This window comes from Nerophis lumbriciformis, linkage group LG01 (genome assembly GCF_033978685.3).
Source record: "Nerophis lumbriciformis linkage group LG01, RoL_Nlum_v2.1, whole genome shotgun sequence".
Lineage (NCBI taxonomy): Eukaryota > Metazoa > Chordata > Actinopteri > Syngnathiformes > Syngnathidae > Nerophis > Nerophis lumbriciformis.
The window spans coordinates 72,619,326-72,639,016 of record NC_084548.2 but is presented as its reverse complement, the minus strand read 5'-3'; the positions used below and the strand labels follow the sequence as shown (position 1 = coordinate 72,639,016).

The following is a 19,691-nucleotide window of genomic DNA, read 5'->3' as shown; positions in this document are numbered from 1 at the left end:
GGACTCAGGTACCGTCTTGGACCCTCCCTCAAGGACTGAGAGAGGGGGAGTTAGTTAGAACAGTGTATAAAGATTGCATATTTGCTGCCACGGTCTTTAAGATATATCTATCGTACGTTAAGAAATGTAATTATAGGACTCAGGTACCGTCTCGGACCCTCCCTCAAGGACTGAGAGAGGGGGAGTTAGTTAGAACAGTGTATAAAGATTGCATATTTGCCGCTACAGTCTTTAAGATAAATCTATCGTACGTTTAGAAATGTAATTATCGGACTCAGGTACCGTCTCGGACCCTCCCTCGAGGACTGAGAGACGGGGAGTTAGAACAGTGTATAAAGATCGCATATTTGCCGTGACGGTCTTTAAGATAAATCTATCGTACGTTTAGAAATGTAATTATCGGACTCAGGTACCGTCTTGGACCCTCCCTCGAGGACTGAGAGAGGGGGAGTTAGTTAGAACAGTGTATAAAGATCGCATATTTGCCGTGACGGTCTTTAAGATAAATCTATCGTACGTTTAGAAATGTAATTATTGGACTCAGGTACCGTCTTGGACCCTCCCTCGAGGACTGAGAGAGGGGGAGTTAGAACAGTGTATAATGATCGCGTATTTGCCGTGACGGTCTTTAAGATAAATCTATCGTACGTTTAGAAATGTAATTATTGGACTCAGGTACCGTCTTGGACCCTCCCTCGAGGACTGAGAGAGGGGGAGTTAGAATAGTGTATAAAGATCGCATATTTGCCGTGACGGTTTTTAAGATAAATCTATCGTACGTTTACAAATGTACTTATCGGACTCAGGTACCGTCTTGGACCCTCCCTCGAGGACTGAGAGACGGGGAGTTAGTTAGAACAGTGTATAAAGATCGCATATTTGCTGCCACGGTCTTTAAGATAAATCTATCGTACGTTAAGAAATGTAATTATCAGACTCCGGTACCGTCTCGGACCCTCCCTCAAGGACTGAGAGAGGGGGAGTTAGTTAGAACAGTGTATAAAGATTGCATATTTGCCGCTACAGTCTTTAAGATAAATCTATCGTACGTTTAGAAATGTAATTATCGGACTCAGGTACCGTCTCGGACCCTCCCTCGAGGACTGAGAGACGGGGAGTTAGAACAGTGTATAAAGATCGCATATTTGCCGTGACGGTCTTTAAGATAAATCTATCGTACGTTTAGAAATGTAATTATCGGACTCAGGTACCGTCTTGGACCCTCCCTCGAGGACTGAGAGAGGGGGAGTTAGTTAGAACAGTGTATAAAGATCGCATATTTGCCGTGACGGTCTTTAAGATAAATCTATCGTACGTTTAGAAATGTAATTATTGGACTCAGGTACCGTCTTGGACCCTCCCTCGAGGACTGAGAGAGGGGGAGTTAGAACAGTGTATAATGATCGCATATTTGCCGTGACGGTCTTTAAGATAAATCTATCGTACGTTTAGAAATGTAATTATTGGACTCAGGTACCGTCTTGGACCCTCCCTCGAGGACTGAGAGAGGGGGAGTTAGAATAGTGTATAAAGATCGCATATTTGCCGTGACGGTTTTTAAGATAAATCTATCGTACGTTTACAAATGTACTTATCGGACTCAGGTACCGTCTTGGACCCTCCCTCGAGGACTGAGAGAGGGGGAGTTAGTTAGAACAGTGTATAAAGATCGCATATTTGCTGCCACGGTCTTTAAGATAAATCTATCGTACGTTAAGAAATGTAATTATCAGACTCCGGTACCGTCTCGGACCCTCCCTCGAGGACTGAGAGAGGGGGAGTTAGTTAGAACAGTGTATAAAGATCGCATATTTGCCGTGACGGTCTTTAAGATAAATCTATCGTACGTTTAGAAATGTAATTATCGGACTCAGGTAACGTCTTGGACCGTCCCTCGAGGACTGAGAGAGGGGGAGTTAGTTAGAACAGTGTATAAAGATTGCATATTTGCCGTGACGGTCTTTAAGATAAATCTATCGTACGTTTAGAAATGTAATTATCGGACTCAGGTACCGTCTTGGATCCTCGCTGGAGGACTGAGAGAGGGGGAGTTAGGACAGTGTATAAAGATTGCATATTTGCCGCTACGGTCTTTAAGATAAATCTATCGTACGTTTAGAAATATAATTATCGGACTCAGGTACCGTCTTGGACCCTCCCTTAAGGACGGGGAGTTAGAACAGTGTATAAAGATCGCATATTTGCCGTGACGGTCTTTAAGATAAATCTATCGTACGTTTAGAAATGTAATTATCGGACTCAGGTACCGTTTTGGACCCTCCCTTAAGGACGGGGAGTTAGAACAGTGTATAAAGATCGCATATTTGCTGTGACGGTCTTTAAGATAAATCTATCGTACGTTTAGAAATTTAATTATCGGACTCAGGTACCGTTTTGGACCCTCCCTTAAGGACGGGGAGTTAGAACAGTGTATAAAGATCGCATATTTGCCGCTACGGTCTTTAAGATAAATCTATCGTACGTTTAGAAATGTAATTATCGGACTCAGGTACCGTCTTGGATCCTTGCTGGAGGACTGAGAGAGGGGGAGTTAGTTAGAACAGTGTATAAAGATTGCATATTTGCCGCTACGGTCTTTAAGATAAATCTCGGACCCTCCCTCGAGGACTTAGAGAGGGGGAGTTAGAACAGTGTATAAAGATCGCATATTTGCTGTGACGGTCTTTAAGATAAATCTATCGTACGTTTAGAAATGTAATTATCGGACTCAGGTACCGTCTTGGACCCTCCCTCAAGGACTGAGAGAGGGGGAGTTAGTTAGAACAGTGTATAAAGATGGCATATTTGCCGCTACAGTCTTTAAGATAAATCTACCGTAAGTTTAGAAAAATGTAATTATCGGACTCAGGTACCGTCTTGAACCCTCCCTCGAGGACAGAGAGAGGGGGAGTTAGAATAGTGTATAAAGATCGCATATTTGCCGCAACGGTCTTTAAGATAAATCTTATCGTACGTTTAGAAATGTAATTATCGGACTCAGGTACCGTCTTGGAGCCTCCCTCGAGGATTGAGAGAGGGGGAGTTAGTTAGAACAGTGTATAAAGATCGCATATTTGCTGCCACGGTCTTTAAGATAAATCTATCGTACGTTAAGAAATGTAATTATCGCACTCAGGTACCGTCTCGGACCCTCCCTCGAGGACTGAGAGAGGGGGAGTTAGAATAGTGTATAAAGATCGCATATTTGCCGTGACGGTCTTTAAGATAAATCTATCGTACGTTTAGAAATGTAATTATCGGACTCAGGTACCGTCTCGGACCCTCCCTCAAGGACTGAGAGAGGGGGAGTTAGTTAGAACGGTGTATAAAGATTGCATATTTGCCGCTACGGTCTTTAAGATAAATCTATCGTACCTTTAGAAATTTAATTATCGGACTCGGGTATACCGTCTTGGACCCTCCCTCGAGGATTGAGAGAGGGGGAGTTAGAACAGTGTATAAAGATCGCATATTTGCCGTGACGGTCTTTAAGATAAATCTATCGTACGTTTAGAAATGTAATTATCGGACTCAGGTACCGTCTTGGATCCTCCCTCGAGGACTGAGAGGGGGAGTTAGTTAGAACAGTGTATAAAGATCGCATATTTGCTGCCACGGTCTTTAAGATAAATCTATCGTACGTTAAGAAATGTAATTATCGGACTCAGGTACCATCTCGGACCCTCCCTCGAGGACTGAGAGAGGGGGAGTTAGAACAGTGTACAAAGATCGCATATTTGCCGCTACGGTCTTTAAGATAAAGCTATCGTACGTTTAGAAATGTAATTATCGGACTCAGGTATCGTCTTGGACCCTCCCTTAAGGACGGGGAGTTAGAACAGTGTATAAAGATCGCATATTTGCCGTGACGGTCTTTAAGATAAATCTATCGTACGTTTAGAAATGTAATTATCGGACTCAGGTACCGTTTTGGACCCTCCCTTAAGGACAGGGAGTTAGAACAGTGTATAAAGATGGCATATTTGCCGCTACGGTCTTTAAGATAAATCTATCGTACGTTTAGAAATGTAATTATCGGACTCAGGTACCGTCTTGGATCCTCGCTGGAGGACTGAAAGAGGGAGAGTTAGTTAGAACAGTGTATAAAGATTGCATATTTGCCGCTACGGTCTTTAAGATAAATTTATCGTACGTTAAGAAATGTAATTATCGGACTCAGGTACCGTCTTGGACCCTCCCTCGAGGACTGAGAGAGGGGGAGTTAGAATAGTGTATAAAGATCGCATATTTGCCGTGACGGTTTTTAAGATAAATCTATCGTACGTTTAGAAATGTAATTATCGGACTCAGGTACCTTCTTGGACCCTCCCTCGAGGACTGAGAGAGGGGGACTTAGAATAGTGTATAAAGATCACATATTTGCCGCAACGGTCTTTAAGATAAATCTTGTCGTACGTTTAGAAATGTAATTATTCGGACTCAGGTACCGTCTTGGACCCTCCCTTAAGGACGGGGAGTTAGAACAGTGTATAAAGATCGCATATTTGCCGTGACGGTCTTTAAGATAAATCTATCGTACGTTTAGAAATGTAATTATCGGACTCAGGTACCGTTTTGGACCCTCCCTTAAGGACGGGGAGTTAGAACAGTGTATAAAGATCGCATATTTGCCGCTACGGTCTTTAAGATAAATCTATCGTACGTTTAGAAATGTAATTATCGGACTCAGGTACCGTCTTGGACCCTCCCTTAAGGACGGGGAGTTAGAACAGTGTATAAAGATCGCATATTTGCCGTGACGGTCTTTAAGATAAATCTATCGTATGTTTAGAAATGTAATTATCGGACTCAGGTACCGTTTTGGACCCTCCCTTAAGAACGGGGAGTTAGAACAGTGTATAAGGATCGCATATTTTCCGTGACGGTCTTTAAGATAAATATATCGTACGTTTAGAAATGTAATTGTCGGACTCATGTACCGTTTTGGACCCTCCCTTAAGGACGGGGAGTTAGAACAGTGTATAAAGATCGCATATTTGCTGTGACGGTCTTTAAGATAAATCTATCGTACGTTTAGAAATTTAATTATCGGACTCAGGTACCGTTTTGGACCCTCCCTTAAGGACGGGGAGTTAGAACAGTGTATAAAGATCGCATATTTGCCGCTACGGTCTTTAAGATAAATCTATCGTACGTTTAGAAATGTAATTATCGGACTCAGGTACCGTCTTGGATCCTTGCTGGAGGACTGAGAGAGGGGGAGTTAGTTAGAACAGTGTATAAAGATTGCATATTTGCCGCTACGGTCTTTAAGATTAATCTGTCGTACGTTTAGAAATGTAGTTATTGGATTTAGAGAAGGACCTGTTCTGGCGCGCAATCACAAGTCGTTAGCTAAAGATGAAACGTAAACATTTCAGAGGGTCACGTATCATTTTAAAATTGTAACATTGAGAATTTTCGTATTTATTGCTTTTTAGCAAACGCTAGTCCGAAAGTTGCTTACTAACGATGAAACAGTCATACGTTTATCGATTAGACATCAATGGTTATCGTACCGTTTCAAAATATAATTATCGTATTTACCGCGATACTGTGTTTAGCGTCTTTAGAGTGAGGGCGAAATCGAAAGTGGTAAACTCGAGATGAAACTGCTCGCAGGTAATCGATTAAATAAAATTAAACATTTCGGACGCTAACCGTTCAAAATGTATTCATCGGAATTATCGTATTTACCTTTATTTCGATTTTTAGCATCTAAGAGTCCGGTGTGCAATCAAAGGTTCTTAGCTAGTGGTGAAACAGTACACGGTCTATCAACGGTGATGCGATATCAGACAGTTGTCGTAGCATTTGAAAATGTAACTATCGTATTTACCGATGTACTGTGTTTTAGTGTTCATGAGTCCAGCACAAAACGACAAATTGTTAGCTAGCATTTGAAACGGTATGTGGTTTATGGTTAAACCATGATCAAATGTCAGTTATCGTACCAAAAGTTGTTAGCTGGCTTTGAAAGGGTATTCGGTTTTTTAATGATAAAACATCAGTTATTGTAGCATCTCCAAATGTAACTATCGTATTTACCGATGTACTGTGTTTTAGCGTTCAAGAGTCCAGTACAAAACCACAAGTTGTTAGCTAGCATTGAAACAGTATACGGTTTAGCGTTAAACCGTAATAAAAATATCAGTTATCGTAGCATTTGAAAATGTAACTGCCGTATTTACCGATGTACTGTGTTTTAGCGTTCATGAGTCCAGTACAAAACCAAAAGTTGTTAGCTGGCTTTGGAACGACATACGGTTTAGCGTTAAACCGTAATAAAAATATCAGTTATCGTAGCATTTGAAAATGTAACTTATCGTCATACTTGCCAACCCTCCCGGATTTTCCGGGAGACTCCCGAAATTCAGCGCCTCTCCCGAAAACCTCCCGGGACAAATTTTCTCCCGAAAAGCTCCCGAAATTCAGGCGGAGCTGGAGGCCACGCCCCCTCCAGCTCCATGCGGACCTGAGTGACGTGTTGACAGCCTGTTCACAACATTGCCGTAAACAGCAATGTTGTGACACTTTTAAACAGGACAATACTGCCATCTACTGTACATGCAAATGTGACCCACCCATAATGTGTCACATTTTTGTGTTGATTTATTTATTTTATTTTGTGGTTTGAATTCTTTTTTGGAGCTGTCATTCCACATTTATCAGTATTCACATTGGTCAGTAGGGCGTTTCTTTCCAATTGAATGCTATCACCTGCAGACCGGAAGTGTCTTGTCATCCTGATGAGAGCGACCAGTCTGTGAACAATTGAAACGTCCTGTGTGCTTTTTCCTCCTGTATAACAGGTTAGTTTTGGTGAATCAACTCACTGAATAATATCCATGTGATCTTTATACGTTTAAGTACACATTCTGATGGTGGAGCCTAACTCTAAAGTGTTTGTGAGTTGTAGTTTGTATTTGTGAATGAATCCAGTGCACAGCTGCAGTAATCAATACAAAAAGGCGACGTGAGTGCGCAATGTTTATATAGGAACTTCTGATCCTAATTCAGACTCCCAAATTAGAGCTCCCGTTTTCTTATTGATTTTATAATGTATATTTGTATAATGTGTGTGTTCTGAAATAGTGACAGAGAATAGACCAAGGATGGACAATTCAACCCTTAACTCAACAATGAGTAGATGAGTGTTGTGTGTGTATATGTGTAAATAAATGAACACTGAAATTCAAGTATTTCTTTATATATATATATATATACATATATATATATGTAATAAAATATATATATATATATATATTTTATTACATATATATATATATATATATATATATCCATCCATCCATCCATTTTCTACCGCTTATTCCCTGTATATATATATATATATATAGCTAGAATTCACTGAAAGTTAAGTATCTCATATATATATATATATCTTAACCACGCCCCCAACCCCCCACCTCCCGAAATCGGAGGTCTCAAGGTTGGCAAGTATGCTTATCGTATTTATCGATGTACTTTATTTTAGCATTCATGAGTCTAGTACAAAACCACAGATTGCTAGTTAGCATTGAAACGGTATGTTTTTTATCGTAAAACTACGATAAGTCAGGTACCGTATTAAAAGTTGTTAGCTAGCATTGAAACGGTATGTTTTTTATTGTTAAACCACGATAAGTCAGGTATCGTATTAAAAGTTCTTAGCTAGCATTGAAACAATATTCGGTTTTTTGATAAAATGATCATAGGGTTTTATAAAAATGCAATTATCGTAACCTTCATATTTAACCGTGTTTAGCAAGCAAACATGTTTATCTGGGGATTAAACATTTTATGGCAAAAAAATCACAGGATTATTGTACAGTTTGTCCTTATTGTAGTTATGGGATTTATTATGATTTTAGCAGAACACTTGTAAGCCAACCGCACAACCGAAACTGCGACGTTTCTGTGCAAATGTGACCAACGTGGTGATATTTAACGGTATGGTTTAGGTGACGCCACCACTTGGAGAAAGGAGGTCAGTGGAATGTGGAAGGCCTAAAGCGTGGTTAATGAGTAATGTGGTGGGTTAATGGGACTGCTGGTTAATAAACCTTCTCTCCCCGCAGGCTGGGCACATTCCTCTTCACGCGCATCTTGAAGGACGGCCACGATCGAAGGTTTGACAATGTCAGAGACAGCCCGGGGACCTTCCTCGTGTACTGGACTATTCAAGGTACTGCACGCTACCTACAGACACAGTGCATTGTGGGATGCGTAGCTTGTTTGCACAGGAAAGGAAAACAAAATGTGCTACGTTCAACAATCCAAAACACACACCTGAGTTCGTACAGTTTAGTAAAGGCTGAAATGAACAGGTGAGTCTCCAAGGGCGTGCATAGTCTGCAAAAGCAAATCTCTAAATAGCATGGCGCAGTGAGCAAAAACTGTGGCTGTAGGCGACCTCCTGAATTGAGGGCCAAATTTAGAGCAAAAAAATGTGTCTAAGGCATACTTGCCAACCCTCCCGAATTTTCCGGGAGACTCTCGAAATTCAGCGCCTCTGCCGAAAAACTCCCGGGACAAATATTCTCCCGAAAATCTCCCGATTTACAGCCGGAGCTGGAAGCCACGCCCCCTCCAGCTCCATGCGGACCTGAGTGAGGACAGCCTTTTGTCATGACGGGAGGACAACAGGGTGACAAGAACTAAATCATCCAGACTAGAGATAAATTGTATTATTATGTTTATTTTACCTAAAAATAAAAATATTTATTAATTTAAAAAAAAAAACATTTTTACTATATTTTGCTAAAAACATCAAAATGAATTGTATTTTTATTTGTATTTTTTCGTGACTCCTTATTACATCTAGCCATAGTATTATACATTAAAATAAACATATTTGAAATAATTGATTTTAAATTATCATAATAATTCATTTAAAATGACCATATTTAATTATTAAAATAATTGCTTGTTTATCAACAACTTTAGCATTTTATTCATTAGGGCCCGCATGGCCCATTGTATAAGGACTTATGCAATGGGACATAAGGACCTATTGTATTTGTAAGGTTTTATTATTATTCTTTCTTTTTTCTTCCGCCGCCTCTTTGAGCTGTAATTTGACCCACTTAACATGCTTCAAAACTCACCATATTTGACCCACACATCAGGACCTGCGAAAATTGCCTTTTAATAAAAAAAAACGAACCCCAAAACTCAAAATTGCGCTCTAGCGCCCCCTAGGAAGACAAAAAAAACTAAGCTGCCTGTAACTCCCACTAGGAAGGTCGGAGAGACATGAAACAAAAACCCCTATGTAGGTCTGACTTACACCTACATTTTATAATTGTATATTCTCGGGCAAAAATCAACAGGAAGTTGGCAATTCCCCCTTCAAGACAAAACAAGTACTAAAAACAGTCACTTTTGCCTCTTTGAGCTGTAATACCCCCTTAACATGCTTCAAAACTCACCAAACTGAACGCACACATCAGGACTGGCAAAAATAGTGATCTAATAAAAAAACCTAACCCCAAAACTCAAAATTGCGCTCTAGCGCCCCCTAGGAAGACAAAAAAAACTAAGCTGCCTGTAACTCCCACTAGGAAGGTCGGAGAGACATGAAACAAAAACCCCTATGTAGGTCTGACTTACACCTACATTTTATAATTGTATATTCTCGGGCAAAAATCAACAGGAAGTTGGCAATTCCCCCTTTAAGACAAAAAAGTAATAAAAACAGTCACTTTTGCCTCTTTGAGTTGTAATTTGACCCCCTTAACATGCTTCAAAACTCACCAAACCGAACACACACATCAGGACTGGCAAAAATTGTGATCTAATAAAAAACCTAACCCCAAAACTAAAAATTTCGTTCTAGCGCCCCCTAGGAAGACAAAAAAACTAAGCTGCCTGTAACTCCCACTAGGAAGGTCGGAGAGACATGAAACAAAAACCCCTATGTAGGTCTGACTTACACCTACATTTTATAATTGTATATTCTCGGGCAAAAATCAACAGGAAGTTGGCAATTCCCCCTTCAAGACAAAAAAAGTACTAAAAACAGTCACTTTTGCCTTTTTGAGCTGTAATACCCCCTTAACATGCTTCAAAACTCACCAAACTGAACGCACACATCAGGACTGGCAAAAATTGTGATCTAATAAAAAAATCTAACCCCAAAACTCAAAATTGCGCTCTAGCGCCCCCTAGGAAGACAAAAAAAACTAAGCTGCCTGTAACTCCCACTAGGAAGGTCGGAGAGACATGAAACAAAAACCCCTATGTAGGTCTGACTTACACCTACATTTTATAATTGTATATTCTCGGGCAAAAATCAACAGGAAGTTGGCAATTCCCCCTTCAAGACAAAAAAAGTACTAAAAACAGTCACTTTTGCCTCTTTGAGCTGTAATACCCCCTTAACATGCTTCAAAACTCACCAAACTGAACACACACATCAGGACTGGCAAAAAGTGTGATCTAATAAAAAAACCTAACCCCAAAACTCAAAATTGCGCTCTAGCGCCCCCTAGGAAGACAAAAAAACTAAGCTGTCTGTAACTCCCACTAGGAAGGTCAAGAGACATGAAACAAAAACCCCTATGTAGGTCTGACTTACACCTACATTTTATAATTGTATATTCTCAGGCAAAAATCAACAGGAAGTTGGCAATTCCCCCTTCAAGACAAAAAAAGTACTAAAAACAGTCACTTTTGCCTCTTTGAGCTGTAATACCCCCTTAACATGCTTCAAAACTCACCAAACTGAACGCACACATCAGGACTGGCAAAAATTGTGATCTAATAAAAAAACCTAACCCCAAAACTCAAAATTGCGCTCTAGCGCCCCCTAGGAAGACAAAAAAACTAAGCTGCCTGTAACTCCCACTAGGAAGGTCGGAGAGACATGAAACAAAAACCCCTATGTAGGTCTGACTTACACCTACATTTTATAATTGTATATTCTCGGGCAAAAATCAACAGGAAGTTGGCAATTCCCCCTTCAAGACAAAAAAAGTACTAAAAACAGTCACTTTTGCCTCTTTGAGCTGTAATACCCCCTTAACACGCTTCAAAACTCACCAAACTGAACGCACACATCAGGACTGGCAAAAATAGTGATCTAATAAAAAAACCTAACCCCAAAACTCAAAATTGCGCTCTAGCGCCCCCTAGGAAGACAAAAAAACTAAGCTGCCTGTAACTCCCACTAGGAAGGTCGGAGAGACATGAAACAAAAACCCCTATGTAGGTCTGACTTACACCTACATTTTATAATTGTATATTCTCGGGCAAAAATCAACAGGAAGTTGGCAATTCCCCCTTCAAGACAAAAAAAGTACTAAAAACAGTCACAACAGGACAACAGGGTGACAAGAACTAAATCATCCAGACTAGAGATAAATTGTATTATTATGTTTATTTTACCTAAAAATAAATATATTTATTAATTTAAAAAAATAAATTTGTTTACTATATTTTGCTAAAAACATCCAAATTAATTGTATTTTTATTTGTATTTTTTTCGTGACTCCTTATTACATCCAGCCATAGTATTATACATTAAAATAAACATATTTGAAATAATTGATTTTAAATTATCATAATAATTCATTTAAAATGACCATATTTAATTATTAAAATAATTGCTTGTTTATCAACAACTTTAGCATTTTATTCATTAGGGCCCGCATGGCCCATTGTATAAGGACTTATGCAATGGGACATAAGGACCTATTGTATTTGTAAGGTTTTATTATTCTTCTTTCTTTTTTCTTCCGCCGCCTCTTTGAGCTGTAATTTGACCCACTTAACATGCTTCAAAACTCACCATATTTGACCCACACATCAGGACCTGCGAAAATTGCCTTTTAATAAAAAAAACGAACCCCAAAACTCAAAATTGCGCTCTAGCGCCCCCTAGTAAGACAAAAAAACTAAGCTGCCTGTAACTCCCACTAGGAAGGTCGGAGAGACATTAAACAAAAACCCCTATGTAGGTCTGACTTACACCTACATTTTATAATTGTATATTCTCGGGCAAAAATCAACAGGAAGTTGGGAATTCCCCCTTTAAGACAAAAAAGTAATAAAAACAGTCACTTTTGCCTCTTTGAGTTGTAATTTGACCCCCTTAACATGCTTCAAAACTCACCAAACTGAACGCACACATCAGGACTGGCAAAAATAGTGATCTATTAAAAAAACCTAACCCCAAAACTCAAAATTGCGCTCTAGCGCCCCCTAGTAAGACAAAAAAAACTAAGCTACCTGTAACTCCCACTAGGAAGGTCGGAGAGACATTAAACAAAAACCCCTATGTAGGTCTGACTTACACCTACATTTTATAATTGTATATTCTCGGGCAAAAATCAACAGGAAGTTGGCAATTCCCCCTTCAAGACAAAAAAAGTACTAAAAACAGTCACTTTTGCCTCTTTGAGCTGTAATACCCCCTTAACATGCTTCAAAACTCACCAAACTGAACGCACACATCAGGACTGGCAAAAATTGTGATCTAATAAAAAAACCTAAGCCCAAAACTCAAAATTGCGCTCTAGCGCCCCCTAGGAAGACAAAAAAACTAAGCTACCTGTAACTCCCACTAGGAAGGTCGGAGAGACATGAAACAAAAACCCCTATGTAGGTCTGACTTACACCTACATTTTATAATTGTATATTCTCAGGCAAAAATCAACAGGAAGTTGGCAATTCCCCCTTTAAGACAAAAAAGTAATAAAAACAGTCACTTTTGCCTCTTTGAGTTGTAATTTGACCCCCTTAACATGCTTCAAAACTCACCAAACTGAACGCACACATCAGGACTGGCAAAAATTGTGATCTAATAAAAAAACCTAACCCCAAAACTGCGCTCTAGCGCCCCCTAGGAAGACAAAAAAAACTAAGCTGCCTGTAACTCCCACTAGGAAGGTCGGAGAGACATGAAACAAAAACCCCTATGTAGGTCTGACTTACACCTACATTTTATAATTGTATATTCTCGGGCAAAAATCAACAGGAAGTTGGCAATTCCCCCTTCAAGACAAAAAAAGTACTAAAAACAGTCACTTTTGCCTTTTTGAGCTGTAATACCCCCTTAACATGCTTCAAAACTCACCAAACTGAACGCACACATCAGGACTGGCAAAAATTGTGATCTAATAAAAAAACCTAACCCCAAAACTCAAAATTGCGCTCTAGCGCCCCCTAGGAAGACAAAAAAACTAAGCTACCTGTAACTCCCACTAGGAAGGTCGGAGAGACATTAAACAAAAACCTCTATGTAGGTCTGACTTACACCTACATTTTATAATTGTATATTCTCGGGCAAAAATCAACAGGAAGTTGGCAATTCCCCCTTTAAGACAAAAAAGTAATAAAAACAGTCACTTTTGCCTCTTTGAGTTGTAATTTGACCCCCTTAACACGCTTCAAAACTCACCAAACTGAACGCACACATCAGGACTGGCAAAAATAGTGATCTAATAAAAAAACCTAACCCCAAAACTCAAAATTGCGCTCTAGCGCCCCCTAGGAAGACAAAAAACCTAAGCTACCTGTAACTCCCACTAGGAAGGTCGGAGAGACATGAAACAAAAACCCCTATGTAGGTCTGACTTACACCTACATTTTATAATTGTATATTCTCGGGCAAAAATCAACAGGAAGTTGGCAATTCCCCCTCTAAGACAAAAAAGTAATAAAAACAGTCACTTTTGCCTCTTTGAGTTGTAATTTGACCCCCTTAACATGCTTCAAAACTCACCAAACTGAATGCACACATCAGGACTGGCAAAAATTGTGATCTAATAAAAAAACCTAACCCCAAAACTCAAAATTGCGCTCTAGCGCCCCCTAGGAAGACAAAAAAACTAAGCTGCCTGTAACTCCCACTAGGAAGGTCAGAGAGACATGTAACAAAAACCCCTATGTAGGTCTGACTTACACCTACATTTTATAATTGTATATTCTCGGGCAAAAATCAACAGGAAGTTGGCAATTCCCCCTCTAAGACAAAAAAGTAATAAAAACAGTCACTTTTGCCTCTTTGAGTTGTAATTTGACCCCCTTAACATGCTTCAAAACTCACCAAACTGAATGCACACATCAGGACTGGCAAAAATTGTGATCTAATAAAAAAACCTAACCCCAAAACTCAAAATTGCGCTCTAGCGCCCCCTAGGAAGACAAAAAAACTAAGCTGCCTGTAACTCCCACTAGGAAGGTCAGAGAGACATGTAACAAAAACCCCTATGTAGGTCTGACTTACACCTACATTTTATAATTGTATATTCTCGGGCAAAAATCAACAGGAAGTTGGCAATTCCCCCTTCAAGACAAAAAAAGTACTAAAAACAGTCACTTTTGCCTCTTTGAGCTGTAATACCCCCTTAACATGCTTCAAAACTCACCAAACTGAACGCACACATCAGGACTGGCAAAAATTGTGATCTAATAAAAAAACCTAACCCCAACTCTCAAAATTGCGTGCTACCGCAATTTTTGAATAAAACAGAGAAAAAACTGCTCCTCGGAAGAAAAAAATGACAAAACTGCCTGTAACTCCCACTGGGAAGGTCGGAGAGACATGAAACAAAAACCTCTATGTAGGTCTCACTTAGACCTACATTTCATAAATTGACAACTCCCAGCAAAAATCAACAGGAAGTTTGCTATTCCCCCTTCAAAACAAATTTTTTTGTAAAAACCGGTCACCTTCCTTCAAAAACGAACTCCTCTGAGCGCGTTTGTCGTTTCGCCTTCAAACTAACACAGGAGAGATATTGAACCCTTGTGATTACAATGACAGAAACGCTTTTTTTCTAACTGCTCCGGTTTTGATTTTGAGCTGTAATTTGACCCCCTTAACATGCTTCAAAACTCACCGAACTGAACACACACATCAGGACTGGCAAAAATTGCGATCTAATAAAAAAACCTAACCCCAAATCTCAAAATTGCGCTAAAACGCAGAAAAAATTGCTCCTCGGAAGAAGAAAAATGACAAAACTGCCTGTAACTCCCACTGGGAAGGTCGGAGAGACATGAAACAAAAACCTCTATGTAGGTCTCACTTAGACCTACATTTCATAAATTGACAACCCCCAGCAAAAATCAACAGGAAGTTTGCTATTCCCCCTTCAAAACAAATTTTTTTGTAAAAACCGGTCACCTTCCTTCAAAAACGAACTCCTCTGAGCGCGTTTGTCGTTTCGCCTTCAAACTAACACAGGAGAGAGATTGAACCCTTGTGATTACAATGACAGAAACGCTTTTTTTCTAACTGCTCCGGTTTTGATTTTGAGCTGTAATTTGACCCCCTTAACATGCTTCAAAACTCACCGAACTGAACACACACATCAGGACTGGCAAAAATTGCGATCTAATAAAAAAACCTAACCCCAAATCTCAAAATTGCGCTACAACGCAGAAAAAACTGCTCCTCGGAAGAAGAAAAATGACAAAACTGCCTGTAACTCCCACTGGGAAGGTCGGAGAGACATGAAACAAAAACCTCTATGTAGGTCTCACTTAGACCTACATTTCATAAATTGACAACCCCCAGCAAAAATCAACAGGAAGTTTGCTATTCCCCCTTTAAAACAACATTTTTGTAAAAACCGGTCACCTTTCTTCAAAATCTATCTCCTCTGAGCGCGTTTGTCGTTTCGCCTTCAAACTAACACAGGAGAGAGATTGAACCCTTGTGATTACAATGACAGAAACGCTTTTTTTCTAACTGCTCCGGTTTTGATTTTATGACCCTTCAAAGACCCGCTGCGCTGCTGTTTGTTTAAGATGGCTGCTTAAAAGCAGGAAGCACCAACGTGCCCACATAATGCAGACAAGGTAGGTACACTAGACAAAAGTCTTGGGACACTTCAGACTAAAAGTAGACAAAAGTTTTGGGACACTTAGGACTAGCACCTGCCAAATACGCGGGCCCGACCAATGCTGCTTGCAGCTTTAATTACATTTTGAAACTCTCAGAAGCCAAGTTATGTTATATTCCTTAATATTTATTTATGCAAGTTTGAAGTATCAATTATCTAAACACAGTTTTGTTTGCATATTTTCAGGATGTAGAGATATATATATATATATATATATATAATATGTATGAAATACTTGACTTGGTGAATTCTAGCTGTCAATATACTCCTCCCCTCTTAACCACGCCCCCAACCCCCACCTCCCGAAATCGGAGGTCTCAAGGTTGGCAAGTATGGTCTAAGGGCCAGTATATCTATTTTTAGGAACACTAATACAAACCCTCACAATAATGTCTGATTGAATGCTAAAAACGCATTGCTAAATACCATTCTCCGGGGGGGAATGGTATTTTATTTTTTTTGTCATAAAAAAATACAATCATGTGTGTTTACGGACTGTATCCCTGCAGACTGTATTGATATATAATGTAGGAACCTACCAGAATATTAATAACAGAAAGAAACAATCCTTTTGTGTGAATGAGAGTAAATAGGGGAGGGAGATATTTTGGGTTGGTGCACTAATTGTAAGTGTATCTTGTGTTTTTTATGTTGATTTAATAATAATAAAAAAAAAATAATAATTTGTTTTTTTTTTTAAATTTCTTGTGCGAATCGGTATCGGTTGGGGACGACTGCTATAGAGTACAAGGAGGCGATAAATCGACTATTTAATAAAAAAGGCAAAACAACGACGACATGCTGAACTGTCCGGTACGCGCGCACACACGGAAGACCCTTTGGTGCCCTCACAAACGATCAGAAATCACACAAAACCTCAACTTTAACAACCACAGTGCTGCAATAATAAACATTTAAAAAAGTCAAATCCACTTACATGAACATGGGCAAAGGAGGAGCAGACAGAGGGATTGGGGGGCATCTTTTTTTCCCAGAAAAGGCCAGTCTCATCACAATTAAAACTTGCTGCGTTGATACTTGCAGTCTTGTAAGCGCCATTAATGTGCTCCTCACACACTTTAACTCCACATTGATTACAATGGTGTTGTCGTTTTGGGACTCAGAGTTAGCAAAATGGACAAAACTTTTCAGACAAAAAAACAACTGAAAAGCGTTGAGTAGTGATGCCGCCTCCCCCGAAATGTTGCGCCCTGCTTTTTGTCTGCAGGCAGGACACAAAATGAATGAAGCTTTTGTACACGGAGGCATATTTGACGCCATCTGAAAGTTTGCAAATAGAGGTTTCACTGTTCATATATGACCATGTGGTTTAAGGAGCTAATGTTTTTCCATGCACCCCTGGCCATTAATTAACCTCTTAAGGCCCAAGCTGTTTGTTGACATGCTTTTTTTTTTTTTCTCTCTTTGCTATTTGGGCTTATTGGACCCTAATTAGAATAAAAACTAAGAATCATCTTTTGATATGATGTACTTAGTCCATAAGTACACAAACGTGTACTTAATGCATACTTGCCAACCCTCCCGGATTTTCCGGGAGACTCCCGAAATTCAGCGCCTCTCCCGAAAACCTCCCGGGACAAATTTTCTCCCGAAATTCAGGCGGAGCTGGAGGGGGCGTGGCGGACCTGAGTGACGTGTTGACAGCCTGTTCACACGTCCGCTTTCCCATAATATAAACAGCTAATGATCGAGGGCGAGTTCTTGGTTTCTTATGTGGGTTTATTGTTAGGCAGTTTCATTAACGTATTCACATTGGTCAGTAGGGGGCAGTAGGGCGTTTCTTCCCAATTGAATGCTATCACCTGCAGACCGGAAGTGTCTTGTCGTTCTGATGAGCGCAACCAGTCTGTGAACAATTGAAACGTCCTGTGTGCTTTTTCCTCCTGTATAACAGGTTAGTTTTGGTGAATCAACTCACTGAATAATATCCATGTGATCTTTATAAGTTTAAGTACACATTCTGATGGTGGAGCCTAACTCTAAAGTGTTTGTGAGTTGTATTTGTGAATGAATCCAGTGCACAGCTGCAGTAATCAATACAAAAAGGCGACGTGAGTGCGCAATGTTTATGTAGGAACTTCTGATCCTAATTCAGACTCCCAAATTAGAGCTCCCGTTTTCTTATGTTTGTGTTCTGAAATAGTGACAGAGAATAGAACAAGGATGGACAATTCAACCCTTAACGCAGCAATGAGTAGATGAGTGTTATGTGTGTGTAAATAAATGAACACTGAAATTCAAGTATTTATTTTATATATATATATATATGTAATAAAAAAAAAAAAATATATATATGTAATAAAATTTATATATATATATATATATTGCTAGAATTCACTGAAAGTCAAGTATTTCTTATATATATATATCTTAACCACGCCCCCGCCCCATCCCCGACCACGCCCCCCCACCTCCCGAAATCGGAGGTCTCAAGGTTGTCAAGTATGACTTAATGTTTAATGACATGCTAATTCTTAATATTACACTTTTTTTGGTATGTTATACTCTTCTGACACCACCAGATGGCAGTATAAGTGTCCACATAAGCAGCCATAAGACCCAAATTCAGTAGTGTACACAATTTTGGAAATAAGAGCTAAAAGGTGCTGTCCACGCATGTGGCCACTAAGGCCTTTAGAGGTTTTAAAGTTCAAAAGAGAACATGTTCTAATATAATTTATTAGTTTTTTCAATAATTTCTCTGGCTATAATATTTGCAAAAGTCACAGAAGTGTTATTTCTGTTAAAGTTCAAGTACCAATGATTGTCACACACTAGGTGTGGTGAAATGTGTCCTCTGCATTTGACCCATGCCCTTGTTCACCCCCTGGGAGGTGAGGGGAGCAGCGGTGCCGCGCCTGGGAATCATTTTTGGTGATTTAACCCCCAATTCCAACCCTTGATGCTGAGTGCCAAGCAGGGAGGTAATGGCTCCCAATTTTATAGTCTTTGGTATGACTCGACCGGGGTTTGAACTCACAACCTACCGATCTCAGAGTGGACACTCTAACCACTAGGCCACTGAGTAGGTACACTTATAGCTTTAATAACGGCCAGAGTTTGACCCTGGAACAGATCGCCTGCAAAAAAACAACAATTACCAGTGCTAAAATATGTTTTTTGAATGTTTCACTGTACTTTTTGTCTGGAATGAAGTCTACATGATGCTTCCATGTTCATGTGGTCAGCCCTGTGGGTGTTCATGACGCTGCTGCCCACCCTCATGCTAAACAGTGAGAAGCGCGACGCCCCACTAGGACCTAAGGACTACATAGGCTGGACCCTATGGGGTCTGGGCTTTGCTACTGAGGCCATCGCCGACCAGCAGAAGTGGGTCTTCAAGCGCGACCCGGATAACGTGGTAAGCACACGCAGCACCTAGTGATAATTAGAGGTCACCTCACCCGAGGGTTCTGTGGCCCGCAGGGTCGGTTCATCCAGAGCGGACTGTGGGCTTACAGCAGACACCCCAACTACTTCGGGGAGATCCTGCAGTGGTGCGGTCTGTGGCTCTCGGCCTCCTCGGTCATGCGGGGTCCCCAGTACCTGAGCGTGGCCTCGCCCGTCTTCGTCTGGTTCCTGCTGAGACACGTCAGCGGTATTCCCATCCTGGAGAAGCAGGCCATGAAGAAGTGGGGGTCTGACCCGGCCTTCCAGAACTACCTCAGGAACACTCCTCTGCTGTGGCCTTGGCCCAAATTCTGACTCGCTCTTATTGACACAAAAGATATTTAGCACAGGACTTTTTCTGTAAGAACTGGACACGTTTGTAACAATAAAAATGGCAACATCACCTCATTAAAAAGGGGTATGAAA

General features: G+C 40.2%; 1 protein-coding gene across 2 annotated transcripts in view; it reads left to right on the top strand.

Moving 5' to 3' along the window:
* Nucleotides 1–19,691, top strand: part of LOC133572659 (uncharacterized) — a 23,762-nt gene extending 4,071 nt beyond the window's left edge. For both annotated transcript variants that reach the window (XM_061925530.1, XM_061925521.1), the window contains 3 exons: nt 8,079–8,185; nt 19,064–19,236; nt 19,302–19,691. In XM_061925530.1, coding sequence (XP_061781514.1) covers nt 8,079–8,185; nt 19,064–19,236; nt 19,302–19,580 — 559 coding nt within the window. In that variant the 3' untranslated portion in view covers nt 19,581–19,691. The remainder of the gene's footprint in view (nt 1–8,078; nt 8,186–19,063; nt 19,237–19,301) is intronic.